This window comes from Peromyscus eremicus, chromosome 2 (genome assembly GCF_949786415.1).
Source record: "Peromyscus eremicus chromosome 2, PerEre_H2_v1, whole genome shotgun sequence".
In the NCBI taxonomy this organism is placed as follows: domain Eukaryota; kingdom Metazoa; phylum Chordata; class Mammalia; order Rodentia; family Cricetidae; genus Peromyscus; species Peromyscus eremicus.
This window is the reverse complement of record NC_081417.1, coordinates 6,043,891-6,070,883: the sequence shown is the minus strand read 5'-3', so window position 1 is coordinate 6,070,883 and position 26,993 is coordinate 6,043,891. Positions and strand designations below refer to the sequence as shown.

The 26,993-nt window shown below is 43.7% G+C and overlaps 1 protein-coding gene across 1 annotated transcript in view; it reads right to left on the bottom strand.

The window, feature by feature from the left end:
* The window catches only part of Rp1 (RP1 axonemal microtubule associated), a 357,619-nt gene that overhangs the window by 67,714 nt on the left and 262,912 nt on the right, over positions 1–26,993 (bottom strand). Inside the window, 1 exon segment of the mRNA XM_059255599.1 lies at positions 17,674–17,837. Coding sequence (XP_059111582.1) covers positions 17,674–17,837 — 164 coding nt within the window.

Genomic DNA, 26,993 nt, shown 5'->3' with positions numbered 1-26,993 from the left:
TGCAAATTCATCTCCTTTCAGTTTGTCGTTTCCATCTTTGTTAGAGATGGAGGGATCACCATTGCAATCTCCAGGTGCTTTGCTAAAATAGCACCACCAACTGAGGACTTAAGTAATAGCTCCTGATCTTCAAGTTCTGGGGGGCAGGGTACCGAGAACAAAATGCTGATAGGTCAAACAATTTATATATTCAATGCAATCCCAATCAAAGTATCCACAACATTCATCACAGAAACAGAAAAAAAAAATCCTGAGCAAAAAGAATAATGCTGGAAGGATTACCAGTCCAGATTGCTGTGAGATGCTCTGTATGGCAAATGTGTTGCTGATTAGTCAATAAATAAAACACTGATTGGCCATTGGCTAGGCAGGAAGTATAGGCGGGACAAGGAGGAGAATAAAGCTGGGAAGTGGAAGGCTGAGTCAGAGAGACACGGCCAGCCGCCATGATGACAAACAGCATGTGAAGATACTGGTAAGCCACGAGCCATGTGGCAAGGTATAGATTAATGGAAATGGATTAATTTAAGCTATAAGAACAGTTAGCAAGAAGCCTGCCACGGCCATACAGTTTGTAACCAATATAAGTCTCTGTGTTTACTTGGTTGGGTTTGAGCGGCTATGGGACTGGCAGATGAGAGAGATTTGTCCTGACTGTGGGACAGGCAGGAAAACTCTAGCTACACCAGATCTTAAACCATATTACAGAGCTGTAATAATAAAAACAATAAGGTACTGGCACAAAAACAGACATGTAGAAATGGGACAAAATACAAGACACAAGCATGAGTACATAAAACTACAGAAATACAGTATTTGTCAAAGATTCCAAAAACACACACTGGAGAAAAGAGCATCTTCAGCAAATGGTGCTGATAAAACTCGGTATCCACATGGAGAAGAGTGAAATTTGACTCCAAGTGAATCAAGGACTCACTTTGAAACCCAAAATGCTAAAGTTGCTATGAAACCCTAACACAATTTCTCAATCATCATTGAGAAATGAACTTTATTAAAAGAAGGGGGCTTTGTAACTGGGGCAAAGAAATGCCACAAAGTCATACCATGCAACAGACCTCACTTGAGAGATTTATTTGTGGGGAAAGTTTACAAAGGCTGCCTCTGAGTGAGAATGGACAAGAAAGAGACAGGCCATGAGGGCATGGGCTTTACAAAGGAGTATAGCGCATGTGCACAGGGAGAATATGCAACTCCTGGTGTCACATTTGATGGCTGGTGATGGTATGGCTCCTGGCACTGAGTTACTTAAGGGAGGTTGGTTGGGCAGGCACCAGATTCTGGAATGCAGGTGGTGCTTGGTTTTCCGACAGATTGTGTATCAGCTCCTTCCCTGAACAAACTCATCTGCATCTTCTCCTTTTTCTAACAGTTACCATAAGGCTGACATAAAATATCTTATAGTTTTCCCTTTCTGGTTTATAGTAACATCTTAATTTCACGTAGATATACAACTTTATATCTCTGTCTCTATCAGATCTTTAGATTACTGATACACAGCTATTTCTTACATGTTTTATGCAAAAGAAATCATAGTTCTTTTGATATGTGTACCTTTCACATTATATTTGAAATTGATTTATTCAGTATCATTATGATCCTATAGAATTCTGATTTTAAACATATATAGAAGATACATGTACATTTATCCATTCATGTGTCTTTGCAGTGAGAAGTAGTATTCCTTCACTTTAACTTAAAGATTCCTTTCAGTATTTCATATAAGGCAGATCTATTTGTGTTGAATCCTAGCTTTTGTCTGTTTAGGAAGTCTTTCTCACACACTTATGAAGAATAGGTTTCCCAGATATAATATTACTAATTGCCATTTTTCCTTTCAATTAAAAAAAATGTTACATTTATTTTGGACAGAGGTGAGACATGTGCTACAGCCTGTCCAAAGGTCAGAAGACAACTTGTGGGAATCATTTCTTTCCTTCTACCATGTGATTCCTGGGGTGGAATGCTGGTTGTCAGGCTTAGTTATGACCACCTCCAACTCCTGCACCATCTCGCTGGCCCTCTTTTAATATTTTGAGAGTATTAGTATGTAATTTCCAGGTCTACAAGTTTTTCTGCCTAGAAATTTTCTGGTTGTTGTTTGCGGACTCCATGGATGTGATGACTCACTTTCCTCTAATACTGCCAAAATTTTCCATGTCTTTGAATTTTGAGAATTTAGCTATTTTATATATATATATATATATATATATATATATATATGTATATATATATATATATATATATATATATATATATGTATGTATCAATCATCATTTCATCCTCCAGGTTACTTTTGTGCCACACCTATATGCCTATATTTCTCAATCATTATTTTTAAACATTGTCTCTAATTTTTAATCTTCTCCTGAAATTCTAAAATTCTATATATAATTTCACTTGGTGCCCCATCAGTTCCATAGGCTGTCATCACTACTTCAATCGTCCATCTTTTTTACATTAGTGACTGGATATTTTCAAGTGGCCTGCTAGTCAAGTCCACTGATTCTGTCTTCTTTTTGAGTGTGCTGCTGAATCCCTCTATTAAGTGGTTTTATTTAATCTGTCACCATGTCCCTCACTCTAGGAGTTGTTGTTGTTGTTGTTGTTGTTGTTGTTGTTGTTGTTGTTGTTGTTGTTCTTCTTCTTCTTCTTCTTCTTCTTCTTCTTCTTCTTCTTCTTCTTCTTCATAGTTTATAGTATTTCCTTGAGCTTTCATTTTCCTAGTCTCATTTAGTTTTCTGTTTTCCAAGTCTTTGCTGAATTTTTAGGACTTTTGTTCTGAACTTTATTGTCTATCAACAGAGTCATCTCCATTTGGGTGAGCTGTTTGGAGCTTCAATCTTTCTTCTTTCTACAATGTCAACTTTCCTGAATTTTCTGACTGTTTGTGATCGTTGTACAATTACATTAGTGTCTTTGCATTTGAGAAAACTTTCATTTTTCATAGACTTTAAAGCAGGGGAAAGTGTTCAACTATCAGTCTTCAGCTGGTTTCTAGACGGACCTGCTAGTGTTACATTCACGTGCACATGGCTTGCTGTCAGGATCTCTGCTTAAGCAGGCTTTTCTTGTTCTGAGAGCTTGAGTGGCACTGCTCTGCTGCTATGCAATTGGCACATGAAATAGTTGGACTATATGGTCAGTGAGATTGCTGCATTGGCTGCCTAGACAGGCAAGGCCACCAGCTGGGCTCTTTAGTCAGACAGGACCACAGACTAGGACAACTTGCCTCTGTCCAAGAAGAGTCCCAGGCTACATAAATTTGCTTTCTATTGCTGTGATAAACACCATAACCAAAAGAAAACTGGGAGCAAACTGTTTATTAAACTTACAGATTACAGTCTATCATCGAGAAAAGTCAAGGCAGGAACCTGGAGACAGAAACTGAAGCAGAAGCAATGGAGGAATGCTACTTACTCAGCTTGCTTTTTAATACAACCCAGGCTCACCTTCTCAAGGGTGGCACCACCAACAGGGATCTATCTCTTTCCCACATCAATCAATAATCAAGAAAACACCCCCTCAGACTTGTCTGTAAGCCAATCTGATAGATGAATTTTCTCCACTGAGATTCCCTCTTTCCAACTGACTATCTTATGTCACCCATTGTCAAAAAAAATTTAAATTAAATTAAATTAAAAACAAATCAGCGTATAGGCTATGCTTTCTGGTCTAATAGTATAACCGCTTGGATTAGTTATTGGGTATGGAGTCAGGATGGGCTTGATAATTGTCCTTGAATTAGTGGTACTTCAGCTCTGCTCCCTGACAAGGCAGTGCTATTGGCCAAAATCCATATTCATGTGGAACAGGGTTCTGTAAGCTACTGGCTAGGTTTTCTGATTGCATGGAGCTGTAGATTATGCCTCATAGTAAGAGCCACTGAGTAGGCTCTCTGCCTGTACTGAATTTCTGTCTGTACTCCACAACCAGCAAGAATTAATATTAGGCTTCTAGACTTAAAACATCTGCAGATTGTATGCTGCAGTTAAGCAGAGCTGCAAGGATGTGGTTTGCTGTTGGCTGGCTATGGCCTACTGGGGCTATGCACTATACAATATAATCAGGCATGGTGTGAGTTGGGTTTTGTGGCCATATGGGGCCATAGCCTAGGCACCATGGCTAAGCAGAATTGTTGGCCTGTCCCCTTGCTCAGGGACCCCAGAATTGGACAAGCTTGCTCATTTGTGAGCAAAAGTGGAATCAGTGGACTTGGTTCCATATTCAGGTAGAGCCATAGACTGAGCTCTGTGACTAGTCTGCACCAGATACTAGGCACCCAAGAAGGCAAAACTATGTATGGCCAGTAAGTTCAGCTTCATGAGGAAGTGGTACCACTGTTTGAATGCTCTGGTTGGGGGACAATAAAGTCATCAGGGATGTAATGCTTCTCTCATCTGTGCACTAGTCACTTAGAACCAGACCACATTACTGTGTTCATGGTTGGCTCCAGGTGATCTAGCCCCGCATATTTTTCCCATTGTTCTCTGTAAAATGAAGCACAAGTGGACCTCTTATGCAACATTGAACAATGGGTTGACTGCCTCAGATTCTCCTTTACCCACCAGAGTAATGTAGGTGCAGGACCCTCTTTGTGCAGAGCTGTGCTCAGTAGACTGAGAGGAGGATGACACAGGCAAACCTTCACTGATTACTTTAGTACTGCTCTTCTAGGGCTCTGGGATCAGGAGTGTTTTAGCTTTACTCTCAGGTGCTGGAATTTTTACAAAGATATTTTTATCAGTTGATAGCTGGAAACTGGCCTTTCTAGCAAAGATAATAAGGTTGTTGACCAGACCACCTAGTCTGCTACCTTTCTGGGGTCACTTGTACTGGTATCTGTGGTGGTTAGTTTTATTAACTTGGGCCGATCTAGAATCACCTTAAAAGAAGGTACTAATGAGGGATTGTCTAGATTGAGTTGAACTGTGGCATTGTGGTTACATGAATTGAGGTGGGAAGACATAAGCACTGTGAATGGTACCATTCCCTAGGCGATAGGGAACTATATAAGGATGGAGAAAGCGAAGGACTCACAGTGAATCAGCTGAGTGTTCTCAGCTGCTTCAAGTTCCTACTTCCTTGACTTCCCTACAACAATTGACAATAACATGGTACTGTGAGCCAAAATAAACACATTCTCTATAAATTGTTTTTGACAAGCCATTTCATTACAGCAATAGATAAGAAACTAAGCCAGTATCTATTTCAAAATTCATTCTATATTAGAGGGAGAAAGCACCACAGATTTTATTGATAAGAACTCACAAGTGAAAATTTAGTGATTCAAATTTAGACATCATTTTAAACTGTGTTATCCTTAGTGACTGAGGGAAAAGCTCAAGGTAAACAGTCCCTATAATAAACTCCATTCAGCAGTTGGCCTTGTGTATTACAGAGCCCCAAGCTTCAATTCTACCAGAATGGGGAAAAGAACTTATAAGATAAGGAGCTAAGAAGAGACAAGAAAGATTTGTAAAGAAGAAAGTGACAACACTGCCAAAATCAAGACAGTATGTTGACATCCATCTAGTATAGCAGGCTTTCTCTTTCTTTTGAACCATGAACCAGCTCCCAAATCTTGACACAGAGACTTATTATTAGTTTTGAATGCTTGGCCTAATTTAGGCTTATTTCTGGCTAGTTCTTTTAACTTAAACTGTTTCTCTTTATCTACCTTTTGCCTCAGGGCTTTTTACCTTTCTTTCTGCATGTCCTACTCTGTGTTTGTTGGTTGGTGGCTGCTGGTTGGCCTCAGGCATCTCCCTCTTTTTCTCCCTTCTTCTCCTTCTTCTTCTCTTCTCTTGTTTTCTCTCCTGAGCCTAGATTTCTCCTCTTATTTATTCTCTCTGCCTGCCAGCCCCACCTATCCTTTCTCTGCCTAGCTATTGGCCATTCAGTTCTTTATTAAGCCAATCATGTGCCTTAGGTAGGCAAGGTGAAACAAATGCAACACATCTTTACACAATTAAACAAATGCAGCATAAACAAATGTAACAGACATTTACATAGTTAACATAACATTCTGCAACATAAACAAATGTAACACATTCTTACATCATTAAATAAATGCAGTATTAACAAATGTAACAGACCTTTACATAGTTAAAGTAATATTCCACAGCATAAACAAATGCAACACACCTTTACACAGTTAGTATTCTGCAACAATCTACCTAATGGACAACAATGCGGGTACACATGAAAATCTAACTTTTAAATACTGAAAAAGCCCAGAATAAATGTTCTTGCTATTACTTGTGCACTCAATGACTTGATCTAGGTTAGCCAACCTACTCTTGGCTCCCTCTATTTCTTCCTCCTACTCCAGCCTCCAGACTCTTCTACACAGACCCCCATGCCAGCAATATCCACCTACTAACCATCTGCCAAAGCTGCCTTCCTGCCTTCATTCATCTAAAAAACTGTCTAAAATCCCACTCCATCAGCGTCCTTTCCCAACTTGTGGGTGGGATCAAAAGAGTCAGTCTCAACAGAGTAATAATGTTTTATACTTTATAGAAAGTATTTTAATATTAACTCTTTTAGTCTGTACTATAGTAACAGAAGGGATTTTTGTAGCTATTTTCCATGATTTCTGAAATGGCTAATTAAGGCCACTTCATAAAATCCCCTTTTCCACAAATAAATAACAAACATTTTTTAGAACTATGGAAATTTATCAAAGGCCATTTAAAAAGCAGTTATTCAATGAAAAATACAAGCTGGTAAGAACCAGAGTCAGTGTATTGTAAATGTATTGATTCTCTCCCCTGTCCACAGTATCATTGAAAACCAATAAACCTGTAAACATAGAAGCTGTGGAAACCAAAAGTAAGGTGAGCCACATCTTGACATAACATAATCACACCACTGAAAGGCATGGAGAAAAAAGAATCTTGTAAGTAGCACAGAGAGACAACTTATCACAAAAATGGGATCCTTGGTGGGATCATGGATGACTTCTTGTCATAAGCCATGAGGTCCTCAAATAGTAAGTGGCTCAATATCCTCAAAATGATGAGAGAAAAATATCAGCAAAGACCTTTATGTTCATAGCTGAGACATTTTCAAATAAAGTAAACCTGGAATTCACCAGCAGATAATCCTACCAGGTACACTAACAGAAAGTCTCAGGGTGACTTAAAAGGGCACTAGGGGGTGTATGTCAAGACAATGAAATGATAAAATGGGGAAATATTTGTGAATAAAATATAACATCAGAGATTTGTATTCAGACTATATGATCACTCATTAATTTTAAAAAATCCAGTTAAAAATGAACAAAAGACAATAATAGACATTTCTCAAAGATATACAAAATACTGACAAGCATGTGAAAAGATATTGAACATCATTAGTTATTCAGGAAATTCATCAGAAATACATTGAGATCGTACTTTACACCCACTAGGATGTAAAGGACACACAATAAAGAACTTTAGGAGAAGAGGAATCCTGCACAGCCTTGGCAGGAATCTAACAAACAATGCAGCCATTTTTGAGGACAATAAGTGTTTTCTCAAATTGTTAAGTATGGTGTTGCCATGTGAGCAGTAAATATACTCCTAGTGAAATGATAACATGTCAGTAACAATAACAAAAACTTGTATAGGGATATGCACAGTAGTTAATAGTGGAAAGAACCCAAATGTCTATTAATTAATGAATGGATGTAGTGCAGTGTATCCATACAGTGGAATGTAATTTAGCCACAAAAGAGTGAAGTACTGGTGCATGTTCCAACATGGGTTAACCTTGAAAACATTATGGAAAATAAAAGAATTCAGACTCAAAAGTTCTGTGTTTTATCACTCCATCATTCCACTTTTGTGATGTGCCCAAAGCCAGCAAGTTTTATAGATGGGAAGCAGGACAATGGAAATGGTTTCTTAAGGTTGGGAAATAAGGGATTAGAAGAGAAACTGCTTTTGATTGTGGCTTTTCTTTCAGGGTGAAAACAGTATAAAATTGGAATGTGCTGATTAGTGTACTAATCTGTGAATATGTTAAACACCATCAACTAGAGTGTAAATGTATGAAAGTTAAAATGCACAAACTGCATTTCAATAAATCTCTTTAAACAAGAAGAAAAGAGTTAGCTTCCCTGGAACCACAGTTTGTGGCTGGAAAAGGAACTCAGAAATTTAAATTAGAGTGTATTAAATAGTGTATATGGCAAGAATAGAGTACAATGTGGTGTGTAGCAGTGATCAGTAACAAGTAAAATTTATCATTTGTTCACTGTTTCCCACCAGTAACTACATTATATAATGCAGATGTTTTAAAAATAAAGTTGGTAAAAAAATTTTTGATTAAAAATTATTATTTCTCAAAGTTTATTATAAAAAATAGTTTTGGTTATGAAAGACACCCAGCCTCCCTGCCTAACATAGCTTAACTCAGTTGGTTTTGGAAAAAAGGCCTGAGAGGTACCGAGGAGTTCAGTTAGCCACCTAGCCCCAGAGCGAGGAACTAAAAGGTCAGAAAAAGGTCGGGAAAACCCCCTGTACCCTAGACAGAAGCTCGGGGAGAAACCACGAGCTGACCTGGGTTTGAACCTGGCCTCATCCAATCAGAGCTGGCCTCATTTGCATCACCCAATCAGAACCCGGTAACCAGGCTTCTTGTTTCTGTACCCGTGCCCGACCCTATAAAAACCCTCTGTTCCAGCCCGTGGGCGCGCCAGTCACTTGAGCTTCTTGAGAGACTGTGTCGCCCCGGGTACCCGTGTTCCGGAATAAAGCCTCTTGCTGTTTGCATCTGATTCGTGGTCTCGGTGTGTTCCTTGGGCGAGGGTCTCTCCTGAGGGAAGACTGCCGTCAAGGAGTCTTTCATTTGGTGCATGGGCCGGGAAAAGAGACTCCCCACCTCGGAACCACCAACCCACTGTCAGGAGGTAAGCTGGCCGGCCACTGTATGTCTTGTCTCAGTCTGTCTACTTGTCCTCTGTCAGGCGCCTAGTTCAGGTATTCAGGTTTCAGGTTTCAGGTAGCTGAGTCGGTGGGGGCTGAAGGAGCTGACGAGCTCGAACTTCGCCCACCGAAACCCTGGAAGACGTTCCACGGGTCACGGGAAGTCCCCTGGAAGACGTTCCAGGGGTCGTAATTCAGGTTCAGGTACGGCTACAGAGATCGAGGTTCCTCCGTGTAATTCAGGTTCAGGTACGGCTACGGAGATCGAGGTTCCTCCGTGTAATTCAGGTTCAGGTACGGTTACGGAGATCGAGGTTCCTCCGTGTAATTCAGGTTCAGGTCACGGTTTTTCGGGGCCACTCCCGTATCAGAAAGATACGTGGTGCTGGTAAGAGAACGGAGACCGAGGTTCCTCCATTTCCCCGTCTACGGAGATCGAGGTTCCTCCGTTTTCAGGTTCAGGTAACAGGTTCAGGTAATTTCTGCTTTCGGTTTTACGCCGAAGCCGCGCAGCGCGAATTTCTGTCGTCAGTCTTGTCTTTTTGGTTATTGTTACTCGCCTAACACTTCTTTATCTAGAGACCACCATGGGGCAGGCCGTCACCACCCCATTGAGCCTAACCACGGATCACTGGTCCGATGTTAAGGCCCGAGGAAACAATGAAGGTGTCATTGTTAAAAAGAAAAGATGGATCACTCTCTGCAAGGCCGAATGGGTCATGATGAATGTTGGCTGGCCGCGAGAAGGATCCTTTAATCTCTCTCTTATCTCACAGGTGGAGGGCAAAGTCTTTGCCCCTAATCCCCATGGACACCCCGACCAGGCCCCGTATATCGCCATCTGGAGATCTCTGGTCGAGGATCCATTTCCATGGGTCGGGCCTTTCCTTCCACAGCCCCCTCCAGTCTCTGGGCCCTCGGCGCCCCTCAACCCGGGCTCTTCCCTTTTCCCTGTGCTCCCTCACACGGAGACTCCCAGGCTCCCTGTCCTTCCCCCGGACCCTAGCTCCCCTCTCGTAGATCTCCTGGTGGAGGAGCCCCCTCCCTGTCAGGCTGGACCCGCTCGGCGACCCGGTGGGGCGGGGGCGGCTCCCGCCGCGAAGGCGGTTCCTGCCGCGGCGGCGGCGACGGCGGCGGTGGCAGCAGCGGCGGCAGCAGCGGCAGCAGCGGCGGCAGCAGCGGCAGCAGCAGCAGCAGCGGCGGTGGCGGCGGCCGCATTAGCGGCCGCGATCCGGCCGTTGGCAGATGCTAAGGTTTCCTCAACCAGCAGGACCTCAGATGAAGACAAGGAAGATGAGATGTCGTCCCCCATTGCCAGCCGCCTCCGCGGCTGCCGGGAGGGACCCCCTACTGAGTCCCAAGATTACCCACTCGGAGAAGGGCCGAACCAACAACTCCAGTATTGGCCTTTCTCTGCTTCAGACAGGCCGACTTGGGACGGTTGTCAGCAGCTCCTGCAGACCCTCTTAACAGTAGAGGAAAAGCAGAGAGTTTTCCTGGGGGCCCGGAAGCAGGTTCCGGACGGCGACGGGAGGCCAACTCAACTCCCGAGCATCATCGATGCGGCTTTTCCCTTGATTCGCCCTAACTGGGACTTCAATACACCTGAAGGTAGGGAGCATCTACGTCTCTATCGCCTGTTGCTCTTAGCGGGTCTCTGAGCGGCCGCTAGAAGGCCTACCAATTTGGCTCAGGTGAGGAATGTGATACAGGGAAAGGAAGAGACACCCGCTGCATTTCTAGAAAGATTGAAGGAAGCTTATAGGATGTATACTCCGTATGACCCGGAAGATCCAGGTCAGGCTCCAGGTATTATCCTGTCATTTATATATCAGTCTAGTCCAGACATCAGAGCCAAATTGCAGCGGTTGGAAGGTTTACAGGCGTTAGAGTTGCCAGACCTAATGAAGGAGGCAGAGAAGGTATTCAATAAGAGAGAAACTCCTGAAGAGCGTGAGGAAAAGAGATGGCAGAAACAAGAGGAAAAGGATAGGAGACAGCATAGGGAGATAAAGAAAATTCTGACCGCCGTCGTATCTCAGAGACAGCGGAGAGAGGGAGACAGGTCAGGAGAACGAAGGAGGCCACCCCTAGATAAAGATCAATGTGCTTGCTGCAAGGAGAAGGGACACTGGGCCCGAGAATGCCCCAAGAAGCCACAAGGACCCCGCCGGCCCAAGCCCAAGACCGTGGACCTCCTTAGTCTGGGGGACTAGAGGGGTCGAGGCCAGGAGCCCCCCCCCCCCGAGCCTAGGATAACCCTCAAGATCGGGGGGCAGCCCGTGACCTTTCTGGTTGATACTGGTGCCGAACATTCAGTCCTAACCCATGCCGGAGTGCCTCTTAGCCGGCATTCTGCACTGGTACAGGGGGCAACCGGAAACAAGAGATATTATTGGACTATCGAGAGAAAAGTCCAACTGGCTTCAGGGCAAGTAACTCACTCCTTTCTGCACATACCTGAATGCCCCCATCCGTTGTTAGGACGGGACCTACTAACCAAATTAAAAGCGCATGAAAAGGGACCGAGGGTCACGGGTCCTAGAGGAGACCCTCTGCAAATCCTAGCCCTCAATTTAGAGGAAGAATACCGTTTGTTTGAGTTAGAACCCCCGGAGAAATCACCTGAGGATCTACAGAACTGGTTGAGAGAGTTTCCTCGCGCCTGGGCAGAGACTGGGGGCCTGGGGTTGGCACGCGATCAGCCACCGCTGATGATCTCATTAAAGGCCTCCGCGACTCCCGTTTCAATCCGACAATACCCAATGTCACGGGAAGCTCATGAGGGAATCCAACCCCATATCCGGAGGCTCCTGGACCAAGGGATGCTGAAGCCCTGTCAGTCCCCATGGAACACCCCTCTCTTGCCTGTTAGGAAACCAGGGACAGGGGACTACAGGCCGGTCCAGAATTTGAGAGAGGTCAATAAGCGAGCGGAGGACAGATCAAACAGGCCTTACTTGAGGCCCCAGCTCTGGGTCTGCCAGATATTACCAAGCCTTTTGAACTGTTTGTAGGCAAGAACTCGGGTTATGCTAAAGGGGTACTGGTGCAAAAACTGGGACCTTGGAAGAGACCTGTAGCATACTTGTCTAGGAAGTTAGACCCCGTGGCCACAGGATGGCCTCCCTGCTTCCGCATGGTGGCAGCCATTGCAGTTTTACTCAAGGATGCCGGGAAACTGACCCTAGGCCAGCCCCTGACTGTACTGGCCTCCCATGCCGTGGAGGCCTTGGTCCGACAACCGCCAGACAGATGGCTTTCCAACGCCAGGATGACTTATTACCAGGCCTTACTCCTGGACTCAGACCGGGTCACGTTCGGACCCATAGTCTCCCTTAACCCTGCCACCTTGCTGCCACTGCCTAACCCATCTATAGAGCATGATTGCCTCCAGATTTTGGCCGAGGCACATGGCACCCGCCCTGACCTGACGGATCGGCCGCTTAAGAACTCAGACGTCGTCGAGTATACAGATGGGAGCAGCTTCCTGGAAGGAGGAGAACGCAGGGCTGGGGCAGCTGTCACCACTGAGTCCGAAGTGATATGGGCCTCGGCCCTCCCGCCTGGGACTTCGGCCCAGCGAGCGGAACTGATCGCCCTCACCCAGGCCCTTCGGATGGCAGAAGGTAAGAAGCTCACCATGTATACAGATAGCAGATACGCCTTTGCCACTGCACATGTCCATGATGAAATCTATCGGCGGAGAGGCCTGCTAACATCCGCAGGTAAGGAGGTCAAGAACAAAAAAAGAAATCCTGGACCTCCTGAAGGCCCTGTTTCTCTCGCTCCAGCTTAGTATTGTCTACTGCCCAGGGCACCAAAGAGACAACTCCAAAATAGCCAAGGGAAACCGGCTGGCGGATTTGATCGCCCGGACAGTGGCATCCCAGCCAACAGGGAGCAGCCAGTTAATGGCTATACAGGACACTCCGGAGCTTCCTCCGCCTGGGAGAGAGCCCATGCCATACAGCCCCGAAGACCATGAGCTAGCAAAGAAAATGGGGGCGGAATGGGACTCTCAGGGGCAAGCCTATATGCTAGGGAACCGGATGGTCATGCCAACCTCCCATACCCGATATATGCTGAGGTTCCTTCATGCGCTGACCCATTTGAGCAAGAATACAATGAAAATACTGGGACTGTGCTATTAAACCAGGACCGGGTGCTTCAGCAGGTAACTTCCACCTGCCCAGCCTGTGCTCAGGTCAAAGCAGGAAAGATTCATCTAAACAAAGGGGCTCGTCAACGAGGGCATCGCCCAGGTGTACATTGGGAAATAGACTTCACAGAAATTAAACCCAGACTCTATGGGTACCGGTACCTCCTGGCCTTGGTGGATAGATTGAGGCATTTCCAACCAAGAATGAAACGGCTAATATGGTAACAAAGAAACTGTTGGAAGAGATCTTCCCCAGGTATGGGATGCCTCATATATTGGGGTCGGACAATGGGCCTGCCTTCGTCTCTCTGGTAAGTCAGAAAATGGCCAAATTATTGGGGGTTAATTGGAAATACCGCCCCCAGAGTTCAGGACAGGTAGAGCGAGCTAATAGGACAATTAAGGAAACTTTAACCAAATTAACAATTGCAACTGGCACTAGAGATTGGGTGCTCCTACTTCCCTTGGCTCTTTACCGAGCCCGGGATACTCCTGGGCCGCACGGCCTAACCCCTTTTGAAATTCTATATGGGGCCCCATCTCTAGTCATGAGGTTTCTCCATCTTGATATCTCATCTTTTGCCACCAGCCCTCCCTCAAGCTGGTGCAGAAGGAGATCTGGAAGCCCTTGGCTGGGGCCTACCGAGAGCAGCTGGACAGGCCGGTGGTCCCTCATCCTTTCCAGATTGGGGACTCCGTTTGGGTCCGGCGCCACCAGACCGGGAGTCTGGGGTTACGGTGGAGGGGGCCCTGCGCTGTCTTGCTGACCACCCCCACTGCACTCAGGGTCGACGGGATTGCTGCATGGATCCACACCTCTCACGTGAAGGCTGCCGGGGAGACCGACCCAGCAGGAAAATAAGGTCATCTCACAAACTGGGGAAACGGTCTGGCAGATGCCTTAAACTCCTCCACCCACCCGGGGGGGGGTGCATTGGCCGGATCCGGGATGCCGTCACCCTCAAGCAAGATGTAGATTCGCCCTGTCGGACTTTTATGTCTGTCCGGGGGATGGGAGGGGCTGGGCCCTCGCCAAGAAATGCGGGGGGGGGGGGGGGGGGGAGGAGATTTCTCCTGTGCCCAATGGGGCTGCGAGACCACTGGCGCAGCATATTGGAGTCCTAGCTCCAGCTGGGACCTGATCCAGACCAATAGAGGTTTCAAGAAGGCTACAGGCGGGGGGTCTTGCTCAACTGGGTCCACCGAGGTCAGCCGATTCGAGCCCAGGCTCTCACTTCCCCTAAATATAACTTTCACTGGCCCGGGGAAGGCTGATAGAAACTGGCAACGGGGGCGCACTTGGGGGCTCAGGTTATATGAAACCGGATATGATCGGGGCATAAGATTCACCATCAAACTTAAGATTGAGGAGGCCTCTGCCCCCGTAGGCCCCAATCAGGTTCTCTCTGATCCGAAGCGCCCCTCCTTGCCTGTTCCGGCACCCCCGAAGATTGCCCCTCGATCCGGTTTGATTACCAGCCCAGGTATAACTCCGGCCACTGCCAGGCCGCCCCGGCCGGGAGCCGGAGGCCGGCTCTTGGGTCTGCTAGCGGGGGCTTGCCAGGCCTTAAATGTGACCTGCCCAAATAGAGCGCAGGAGTGTTGGCTGTGTCTGGTTTCCCAGCCTCCCTACTGCGAGGGGATAGCAACCCAGGGTAATTATACTAGCACTCACAGTCCCCCTCCGAGCCAATGCCTAGGGACAGCCCAACCTAAGCTCACAATCTCAGAGGTGTCAGGACAAGGGCTATGTCTAGGGAGCGTCCCCCGCACCCACCAACACTTATGTATCCTATCCATAAGCGATGTCTCTGGATATGTCACTGGCCCTAATGGTACCTATTGGGCATGTAATATTGGGCTCACCCCCTGTGTTTCAGCCTCAACCCTCAATGCTACCTCTGATTTCTGTGTGCTCATCGAATTGTACCCAAGGATAGTTTACCATACCCCAGAGGAGATTTACTCACACTTCGAACTGGGAAGGGACCTCCACCGATATAAAAGAGAACCGATGTCCCTTACCCTGGCATTATTACTAGGAGGGCTGACTATGGGAGGAATAGCAGCCGGAGTAGGGACCGGTACCACAGCCCTGCTGGAAACCCAGCAATTTAGGCAGTTCCAAATGGCCATGAATCAAGACTTGCAGGCCTTGGAGGAGTCAATAAGTGCTCTAGAAAAATCCTTAACTTCCCTTTCTGAAGTAATACTACAAAATAGAAGAGGCCTAGACATCCTGTTTTTACAGGAAGGGGGATTATGCGCCGCCCTCAAGGAAGAATGCTGCTTCTATGCCGACCACACTGGGGTAGTATGAGATAGTATGGCAAAATTAAGAAAGAGACTAGAACAGAGACAAAAATTCTTTGAAGAGCAACAGGGATGGTTTGAAGGATGGTTCAGAAGGTCCCCCTGGCTCACCACCCTCATTTCCACCCTTCTGGGACCCCTTCTGATTCTATTACTCCTCCTGACGTTTGGGCCCTGTATCCTAAGTAGACTTGTCCAATTTATCAGGGAACGCGTCTCTATTGTTTAGACTTTGGTATTAACCCAGCAATACCAAAGGCTTAACCAGATGGAACTCGAGCCACGTCACCAATCTTCCCCATGAATGGAGGATTCCATTCCCGCAATAAGAAAATGGGGGAATGAAAGACACCCAGCCTCCCTGCCTAACATAGCTTAGCTCAGTTGGTTTTGGAAAAAAGGCCTGAGAGGTACCGAGGAGTTCAGTTAGCCACCTAGCCCCAGAGCGAGGAACTAAAAGGTCAGAAAAAGGTCGGGAAAACCCCCTGTACCCTAGACAGAAGCTCGGGGAGAAACCACGAGCTGACCTGGGTTTGAACCTGGCCTCATCCAATCAGAGCTGGCCTCATTTGCATCACCCAATCAGAACCCGGTAACCAGGCTTCTTGTTTCTGTACCCGTGCCCGACCCTATAAAAACCCTCTGTTCCAGCCCGTGGGCGCGCCAGTCACTTGAGCTTCTTGAGAGACTGTGTCGCCCCGGGTACCCGTGTTCCGGAATAAAGCCTCTTGCTGTTTGCATCTGATTCGTGGTCTCGGTGTGTTCCTTGGGCGAGGGTCTCTCCTGAGGGAAGACTGCCGTCAAGGGGTCTTTCAGTTAAAGAAAGGAGAAAGTTCCCCGGTGCATGGGCAGGCTTCTGAGAATCCAGGGCCTGTCGTGTGATGCCTTGTGCATCCTTGGTGCAGTGGGAAGGGGCTTGGACTTGCCTAGGCTCAGTATGCTGGGCTCTGCTGACTCCCCATGGAAGACTCCCCTCGATTTAGGGGATATGGAGATGCAGGGTGGCTTGGGAGAAAGGGCTGGGGAGAGGGAGGAGGTAGGAGTGAGAATTAGTGGTGGTATGTGGATTGAGTAGAAAATTTCTTAATAAAGAAAAATGAAAAAAAAGAAAGGAGAAAGTTAAGGTCAAACACATGCTTATTGTATCATTATTCATAATAGTAAAAACCTAGAAACCATTTAAGTGTTCAACAATACCAAGGTATTTCATTTGTCTGTGGCATAATCCTCATAACCAATGAAAGCTATAATTAAGAAAACTGTGTGGCTCCATGAATGAGTTATAAAATATATACAAAAAGTTGCAACACAATTACATGTGAGTTATAATCTTAATCATAAATATTTGAACAATTTAGGCAGTATAATAAGGATGATTTTATTGTATCCTTTTAAAGTCAAGTTAAGAGTGTTTGTGAAGAAAACTAAGGCATGTGAAGTACTATGTACAGACCACCATGTTTGTAAGTATCAAAGGCAGCCTTCAAATCCTGATCACTTGCCTGCTTATATCACCCTATCCCATATGCCACTTTCCATCAAAGCAACTCCATGACTTATGGCAGGTGCTGCTATAAAACAGACATGGGCTTTGGCAAGTGTGTAACAGATATTCAGTAACAAAAGCACTCAGAGCACTAGTAGTAAAAAGTCCTGCTTTGTTTTTAAGATTTCTACATTCATGTGTTTGTCCCTTTATTTGCACAAATGAAAAATGAGAAACAAAATATCTTATTTTCTGTTGTTCTTGACATTTCCAAACTGCCTCAACATAAAAGTTTTCATGCATTTAAAGAAAATGCAGTGCAACCACATCACCAAAACAACAAAAAGTCCTTCTTGAGTCCATTTTTGGGAAGGTATATATTTTAGTTAGGGTTTTTAATGGCTGTGAAGTGACACCATGCCCACAGCAACTCTTATGAGGAAAACATTTAATTGGGGTGGTTCCCTTACAGTTTCAGAGGTTCAGTCTATTATCACATGACAAGGAGCATAGGGACATGAAGGCAGATGTGGTAGTGGAGCTGAGAGTGCTATATCTTGCAGTCACCTGAGACACTGGGCAGTATCCTGAGCATAGGAAACCTCAAATCCCACTTCCACAGTAGCACACTTTCTCCAAGGCCATACCTACTCCAACAAAACCTCACCTCCAGATAGTGCCACTCCCTATGAGATTATAAGGGTCAATCATATTCAAACCATCACAGTATACCATAGCACATCTTAGTGACCAAGTCATGGGCAAGTGGATTTTACCTTGAATATATCTGCACTGTTGGGGTTAAACAGGTGGTGCTTTCCAGACCCCAGAATAATAGGTCCAGAACATCTTGCTTCTCCATAGACACAAAGAGATACTGTTGCCGTGGTGCCAGCATTTTCAAGATCTCCAGTGACAACTGTCACCTTCCAGTCTCCATCTGCAAAGGAAAGTGATGGAGGAAAGTCCCATTACTATCAGGAAGAGAGGGAATTCTGCTTAATTGGCTTAATTGAGGAGTGAAGTTTGTGAACTAGATGTAGTAAAATAACTGCTTACTGCAGACCTCCTCTGTGGAGGCTAGCATATGAAACAGTTTTGGAAAGGGTACAGCATTTTAATTACAGAACAAACCACAGCAGTCTCTTGAGAACAGTAGATGTTCCCCTTAGGAACAAAGTGTCTGAGGTGGAGGCAGTTAGCACTACTCATTTGGCTGAAACATAGAGAAGTGGGTTTCAGTGTCACAGTCAAATCTTTGACTAAAGATGAATGACAGACACGTCCTGATAGGCAGACATGAAGTCATTATCTGTCCCAGGGAATACCCCGTAAAGCTGGGGTTAATGGCAGCACCGTGAGCATAACAGGAGAGCATTAAGGATAGAAAAGACTTAAAAAGAAACAAAGACAAACTAAGATTTGTTTTTTTGCCATGAAAAGATGCTGAAGTCCTCTTAGAGTTAAAAACCAACCAGCTAGAACAGGGAAAGGCAGTTCTAGATAAATAGAACCTTCCTAGCAGAAGGAGCTGAGCTGGGGGAGGACACATGAAGAAAAGACAGACTGAAAATAGAGAAAGACAATGCATCCTGTAAACAGAACAGATAATTGATCCCCTGCTGAGGCAAGGATGTAAGCACAGAAAGGTTGAGGTAAGCAGCGCATGACCGGAAACATCTCAAAAAACCTGTTCATTGTACTGTGATTGGTTTGGTTGGGAAGACAAATTGAGATAGTATTCATTTTAGCATAATGTTTCTTTGGGAAACTGTACCATCAAACTCATAGCTGGATGCTGCCCTAACCTTACAGCAGGCATTGGGTACACACCAAGACTGCAAGGAGGCAACGTGGCTTCCCTATGCTTTGGAACACACACATCTCTGCTTATCACAGATGCAGCCCTGGGGCAGGGGCAACTTAAGGACATCTTTATTATCATTCTCAGAGGTTCAATAAACAAGCACTTTATGTATAATTTTGACAATTCCAAGATGTAGTAAGACCCACCACCACCACCGTTTTGATTGCAGACATCAGGACCCAGCACCATTATGGACATGTTCTCAGTATTTCTTTCCTTGTAAGGTTTACTTCTGGTCATTTCCCCACCCACATAACCACAAACACCATTTGAAAGCCTCTAGCCACCATAGTGAGACTCCTGTCAAGGACAACGTGGTGTTACATTTGATAACAAAGATGGAAGTGCAGCCTCAAGGGAACCTTTAGCAGACCCCACTGGATGAACTAGAGGATGTCTACCCTGTAGCCTGTTTTCTTTTAGGAGCTTGGACTTGTGTGAGAAAATGAACCATGATATTTTCAAGATGCAATCCCATTGAGAAGCCTGTGGTTATAATACTTCTTACAGAAAACCTAGCACATGTGCTTAGATGTATAATCCAAGAAGATAAAGAACATCCTGTTTTTAGGTCTTATTTCCTCCTTCATTCTTATCTCTTTCCCCCCATCTGCAAGAGCCCTGATATTTTCATCTTACACTGTCCTGGGGAGAGGGACACATATGAGTTTATGTATAAACTTGGATTTTAGTTCATTAAAATAGAGATGACTAGAAAGGAGCTGCTGATTTGTAGAACACTGTGTCCTTCCCTTTTAGAATCAGCACCATGACGTAAGTCTTAATGAAGAAATACTAAGCGAGCATTTTCTGCAGTCACTTCTACTGTTCCTCAAATTTTCCTAAGCATATTTTTCTTTTCTGAAAGTAGAAAATGTTTTTCATAATTTCTATAATGTACTTTTAAAATTTGATCACTCCATCTTTTTAAGGATATCTCATTTCCAAAAATATAAAACACTTAAGGACAGTTTGTAGCTGGGTGTGATGGTGCATATCTAAAGCCCAGACACTCTGGAGGCTGACACAGAGGATCCTGAGTTCATAGTCAGCCTATACTGCATAAAAATATCTTGTCACAAACATCAAAAGAAGATTTGTAGAAAAGAACACAACAAAACATTGAGTTAATATTTAAATTAAACTACCCTGTGAAATAGTTTATTTATAACAGTGCTAAAAATATCTTTACAGTTTTTGAGTTGTTAATTTACGTGTCAAAAATTGCAAGTTTTAAAAATATTTTTCTAATGTAAAATTTCCACCAAAAAGAAAAAGTTGTTTTGTTTGTTTGTTTGGGTTTGTTTTGTTTTTTGCTTTTGCAGGGGTTGCTTTGTTTTTATTTTGTTTTGTTTTGTTTTGGGGTGTGTGTGTGTGTGTGTGTGTGTGTGTGTGTGTGTGTGTTCAGTTTCCCATTCTTTCAATTTCCACACAGCTTCTACCTTAAAATTCTTAGGTCTAATAAAAATAATGTTCTCTATTAATATCTTTTGGAAATTATTTTTATTGCAAAGTTTTTAAGCAAGAAAAATGCCTTGTGGTTGAAGTCTAAATATTTACCTTACGTATACATGCGTTCAGAGAGGTCTCTAAAGTTTGTTGTCACACAATGAACTACGATGCTAGCCAGACTTAAACAGCAATTCTTTGTCATTGGCTTCACCTGACACCACAGCAGTCAGTGTCTTCCATTTAGAGAAATACTGCTTTAGAGAAAGGGATTTGTTTCTTGACACAGTGTCTAGTGACCATGACTCTAAGTGATCATATGTGTCACAAGATCAAATCATTCCTGATACAATGTATAGGCTTTACCTCATAACCCAGTTTATTAATGATTTAATAGAAAGACACCACATGTTCTTGCTTGGGAGAGATCAGAGAGCAGGTAAGCAAATGGTAACTCTTGGGTCAAATATGTCTTGCCACTTATTTTGTGATCTCAGGTTCATATACTAGGTTCTGTGTTGTCCATGGGCCCTTCCACACCGCAACAGCAGAATTATAACAAACACCACATGGCCCATAAACCCTAAGGTGAATACATCTGGTCATTTATTATTAAGGTTATCTGGATGCTAGAGAGATGGCCCAGTGGTTAAGAATGCTTGCTGCACAATCCTTGAAGATCAGAATTGGAATCCCAGCACTCAGGTAATAAGCTGGGTGTCCCACAAATGTCTACATCTTCAGCTTTGAGGAATCTGGCACCCTCTACTGGCTTCTGTGTATGAACAGGCTTAAACATGTACATACACATTCATATATACTCACAAGGGTGTGTACATTCACACATATAGAGACATATATAAATAAATATAATTATTTTTTAATGTTTGTTGGTTCCTCCTCAGGATATCACTGTACTTCAAAAAATACCCTCTCTGTACTATGTTAGGACATGTGCTTATTCTTATTAAATATTCAGGATTTAGCAATAAATGTAGAGGTATTAAGTGCTATTGATTACCATGCTTACTAACAATCATAAGTCATTTCCCCATCAATCCACAAGTGCCAGGTTCATTTACAATAGGCAACCTATATAGACCATTCATTCTGAAGTGGCATTTTACACTATTCATAAATGTCCTCACTGATGTCTCCCAAGCCACTTACTATTTTGCAAGATAGTCATTTAAACTTGGTGTGTTAAGATGTGAGATATTTCCATTTCTGTGAGTGAGGGGCCTTTGGCTGGTGAAACAATGCAAACTGAGATTCTCCGAGGCTAAGGCTAGCCGGCTCTGTGAGAAGTCTTTTCTCTGGTCTTCTCTGTTAGAACCCAACAGCTAAGATGTGAAAACTGAACAGGAGAATAGGCCTCTGAGTGTGCAACCTCAGTGGAGCTCCAAACCCATCAACAGGTAGCATGTGCAGGGCCTCTGAAAGCCCAGCATAAGCTATGCTGTCTGTAGCTGTGCATTATTGAGTGGAAACCACTGAGGGGCCCCAGCAAGAACCACCCAGCTGAGCTATACCATCCTGCTGAGTCATGACAAAGAGTTTAAGCTATGTAGCCTGGGGTGACTCCTCACATAGAAGCAGATGACTTGAACAACCGTTGAAAGCATTTCCCGAGTAAACTCTCTCCATTTTCTCTTTATTTCTATCTCCAGTCCTTTTTGCAAGCAAGTATTTTGAGACAATCTCACTGAGTTGCACAGCCTGAACTTAAAATCACTGAGTAGTCTAGGCAGGCCTTTAACTTATGGACCTCTTGCCTCAGTCACCAAGTATCTCAAATGATAGCTCTGTACCACCTTTCTGGTTTCCATGACCTTTTTATTTATAAATACTGTAGTCTGCCTATTGGTATAGATGCAAGGGAATTTTTTTCTTTTTATTCTTTTATTAAGAAAATTTTTCTATTAATTTTACATACCAATCAAAGATCTCCCTCTTCCCTCCTCCTGCCCCTCCAGCCTCCCCCTCTCAGCCCACCCCCCATTCCCTTTTATAAGAAGGCAAGACCTCCCATGGGGATGTACCTTTAGTAGGGGTCACAGTCCCTCCCCTTGCCTCAAGGCTGAGCGAGGTGTCCCATCATAGGCAGTGAGCTCCAAACAGTCTGCTCATGCACCATGGATGGATTCTGATCCTACCGCCAGGAGGCTCCTTAAGCAGATCAAGCTATGTCTCCTATGCAGAGAGTCTAGTCCAGTCTCATGCAGGCTCCTCAGCTATTGAACTAAATTTCATGAGTTCCCACTAGTTTGGTTTGGTTGTCTCTGTAGGTTTCCCCATCATGATCTTGATGCACCTTGCTCATAGAATCCCTCTTCTCTCTCTTTGACTGGACTCCTGGAGCTCAGCCTAGTGTTTGGCTGTGGATCTCTGCATCTGCTTCCATCAGTTACTAGAGAAAGGCCCTATGATGACAGCTACAGTATTCACTGCTCTAATTACTGGGGTGAGCCAGTTCAGATACCCTCTCCACTATTGCTAGTAGTCTAAGCTGGGGTCATTTTTGAGGATTCCTGGGAACTTTCCTAGCAGCAGTTTCTCCCTATTCCCATGATGTCTTCATTTATCATGGTATCTCTTTCATTGCTCTCCTACTCCATTCCTGTTCCAGCTCGACTATCCCATTCCCTTATGTTCTCATCCCCCATCTGTTGTGAATACATGTTGCTATGATTGATTGATAAATAAAACACTGATTGGCCAGTAGCCAGGTAGAAAGTATAGGTGGGACTAGCAGAGAGGAGAATTGGGGGAACAGAAAAGCGGAGTCAGGGAGATGCTGCCAGCTGCCACCACGAGGAGCAAGATGTAAAGTACCAGTAAGCCATGAGCCACGTGGCAAGATATAGATTAATAAAAGTGGGTTAATTTAAGATAGAAGAACTAGACAGCAAAAAGCCTGAGCCATTAGGCCAACAAGTTTAAATAATATAAGCATCTGTGTGTTTATTTTATAAGTGGGCTGTGGGAATGCTGGGGCTTGGCAGGAGCTGGAGAGTAGCTCTCCAGATACACCCATTCCCTACCTTCCATTGCCCACACCTCATCCCCAGTTTAATCATGGAGATCCCCTTCCCAGTGCGATTTATGTATCCCTCTCTGGGTCCTCCTTGTTAGCTAGCTTCTCTTGAGCTGTGGGTTGTACTCTAGTTATCCTTTGCTTTACATCTAGTATCCACTTATGAGTGAGTACATATTACGTTTGTCCTTCTGAGTCTGGGTTACCTCACTCAGGATGATATTTTCCAGTTCCATCCATTTGCCTACAAATTTCATAATGTCATTGTTTTTCACTGCTGAGTAGTACTCCATTGTGTATATGTACCACATTTTCTTAATCAGTTCTTTGGTTGAAGGGCATCTAGGTTGTTTCCAGGTTCTGGCTACTACAAATAATGCTGCTATGAACATAGTTCAGCATGTGTCCTTGTGGTATGATTGTGCATTTCTTGGGTATATGCCCAAGAGTGGTATAGCTGGGTTTTGAGGAAGATTAATTCCCAATTTTCTGAGAAACTGCTATACTGATTTCTAACATGGCTATATAAGTTTGCACTCCCACCAACAGTGGAGGAGTATTCTCCTTGTTCCACATCCAATCCAACATAAGCTGTCTTCAGTGTTTTCGATCTTGGCCATTCTGATAGGTATAAGATGGTATCGCAGTGTCATTTTGATTGACGCAAGGGAATTTAACTAAAGTGAGTCTTTCAGGTATCCCAAATTTTAAAAAATGGGGGTTGAGGGGGACAAAGAAATTGCATGCCTGCCACTAGCCATTTCCTTCACAGTGTTCTTACCAACTGGAAATTCATTCTCAGTATGGTTTTATTTTGTTTCACAAAGTCCCTACAGCCAGTAAAGTTCCATAGCCCTTCCTGAAATATTCACATCTGTCTTGCCCTTAGTCTGCACATGATGTCACAAAGGTTACATGCATTTGACTTTGCAGCTCAGAAAACCAAACCCATTGTTGAATATAGAAACATCTGTGTCTAGATACATTTTCATTACATGGCAACTTCCCACTGAATACTCAAAGATGTGCAGAAAGGATACATGGAAATTAAGCTCTTAATGTGTATAATTGTTATTCCACCAAGTGAAAAAACTTACAGCTTACTTAAGTATCCATAGCACACAGAAGAATCCCCAAGACAACTTGCTTTGATCCAGGTGTGCGACAGGCATCAGTCATGGCTCTGGGAGTCTGCAGCAGTGGGACCCAGTGTGCAATGAATGTGAGGAAACCCAGCAGGCCTCTGCTGACTGCAACCTTGTACTCCTGACTGAAGTTGGGGTGGACTGAGACAGGATGAGAATGCCCTATCATTGTGTAGGGATTGCTTCTTTGGACTTGGTTGTTGGTGAAGGTGAGTATTGTAGTGGAGAAATATGGAAAATTGTAGCTTTGGGGAGAAAGTCCTGGAGTGAAACAGATTTAGCCCACAAAAGCTCTCTGTGGGTCTTCCAAGTACTGTAGGGATTTGTCCCTATTCACTTTCATCCATGAAAAAGATCAGGATAAATGAAACTTTCCTGATTGCTACTCCATGGTGGTATGTATGTGTGTGTGTGTGTGTGTGTGTGTGTGTGTGTCTATATATGTGTGTGTGTGTAGCAGTATATAAATATATATGTAAATATATATAATTACTTACAAATTATTATGTCTGTCAAATGTTCCTTGTAGCTTTTTTTATGTCTCTCTTAGATTTCTATTGTTTTATGCTTTGTTTCTTTTTAAAGCATACTGAGATCATGGTGTTCCTCCTCAGTCTCCTGAGTGATAGGTTTATAGATGCGTGTCACCATGCTTGGCTCTCAGTTCTTTTTGTATTAATGATATCTACCACCCAAATATCTATGACACTATGGCATCAAGCCCTTCTGCAGGCTCCTCTCACATAGTGGCCTGCCTCGTGATATTCTTTAGTCATTCTGGAGGACTCAAGGGCTCTTATCTACCTCTAGGACTTGGTCAAATGCCTTTCTCAGATTGCCCTCTCTTGTCCACCTCTAAACATATACCTTCCTCATGCTCATCTCACAAATCACCTTTCCTAAAAAGCAAACATTCCTCCCTGTAACTAAAAGGAACCATGCTCCCCGAAACCACATTTTCCTATAGAAATAAATCAATCCTTACCTACCCTGACTGTGATGTCCTTGAAGGCCAAGTTTGCCCTGTTTCTGCATCTCTGATGTCTAGTACAATGTTGTGCAATAGTCTCTCATAAAATGAATGAGTCATTGATGTCTAAAAAGCTATGGGATCCCTTATGAAGTGTTTTAGGCAAGCAAAGGCTGCATATGTAGGAAAGATGTTCAAGAGAATATCAAGGATTTCAGGAAAATATGTAGCTTTCTCAATTAACACTGAACACACCTTGTAGATGACTTGTCATTAGTGTTATTATACAAAGGATGAAGCTATTGTCACTGCCTTATAATTCATCATATTACTAGCACAGAGATAGTGGAAACACAAATGTCCTTGTATCACCCGCATTTTGAAGGACATATACATATATTTTGATGAGATTTAGCAAAGATCCTATAAACAATACAAATTATTAATTTATTCTAATTTTTATTATTTTATCACCAACAAATTCTATGCATCTAAGCTCATGTCTTTCAAAATAATGACTTTATAAGAGGATCGTGTAATATTTTAAATTTCTAAGTACTTTAATTTTTTTCAAAAGACAAATATTATTAATCCTAGTATTCATATAAAGTAATGTATAAATTACATGCTGACTTCCACAGTTCATAGGATAAGATGGTTGTTTCCTAGTCTAGAATAATTTCAAACAATGTTGAGTTTTTTCTAAGTCCAGAAAACAACCCTATGTAATTACCAGAAAAATAATCTTATATATATATATATTTTTCTTGATACTAGTTAAGCATGAACCACATATCATTTCTGGGATTCAATATACTGTTTGTTCTTATGTAATGAGGAAGGAACACCCTGTTATATAGGGCTTCAGGGAAAACTAAGAGAGCTAGAGAAAGGGCAGGTGAGTATGCACCCACTGCAGCCCTAGGGCATACCCAGTGGGTCTGCAGCTACAGTGCTTAAGCCCAAGTGCATTCCATCTATGAAAAGTTAAGCTTAAAGAACAACATATTTTAGACACCTCAGATGTCCTAGACTCTGTTCAATGTCTTACAATTGCATCAAATTTCCACAGCAACCCTGAAAGGGTTTTTAATGAGGACTTCATCCCATAGGAAGAAACCTGAGGCACCAGGAGAAACAACGATTTTGCCAAATAAAGAGTTTTGCAAATAAATGGTTTGGTTTGGGATTCACAGTCTATGCTATTACCAGGACAGGAGCTCGGGGGCTGGAGACTGTTACATAACAGTATTGATTCCAGACGTCTGAACTTCAGCTCTACCTGCCCCTCTCTAGAGCCTTCAATTCTATAGCAAAGCACGGTCATTGCCAGGAGGAACAGTGTGATAAAGAATACCAAATTCTTACTGATGCCTCAAGCTTCCGCTGACCATTCTCAACCTGAAGTTTCAAAACTGGCAATTCCACCTTTTATTCATTCTAGCGTCCTTCAGTTCATCCTTCAGCACTGCCGTTTAACCTCACACAGCCTCCTTTCAGACCAACACCTTTCCTTGGCTTACAAGGAAACAGTTATTTGCTTCTCTGTTTTTTTTTTTATTTGGTTTTTTGTTTGTTTGTTTGTTTGTTTGTTTGTTTTGTTTTGTTTTGGTTGGTTGGTTTTGGTT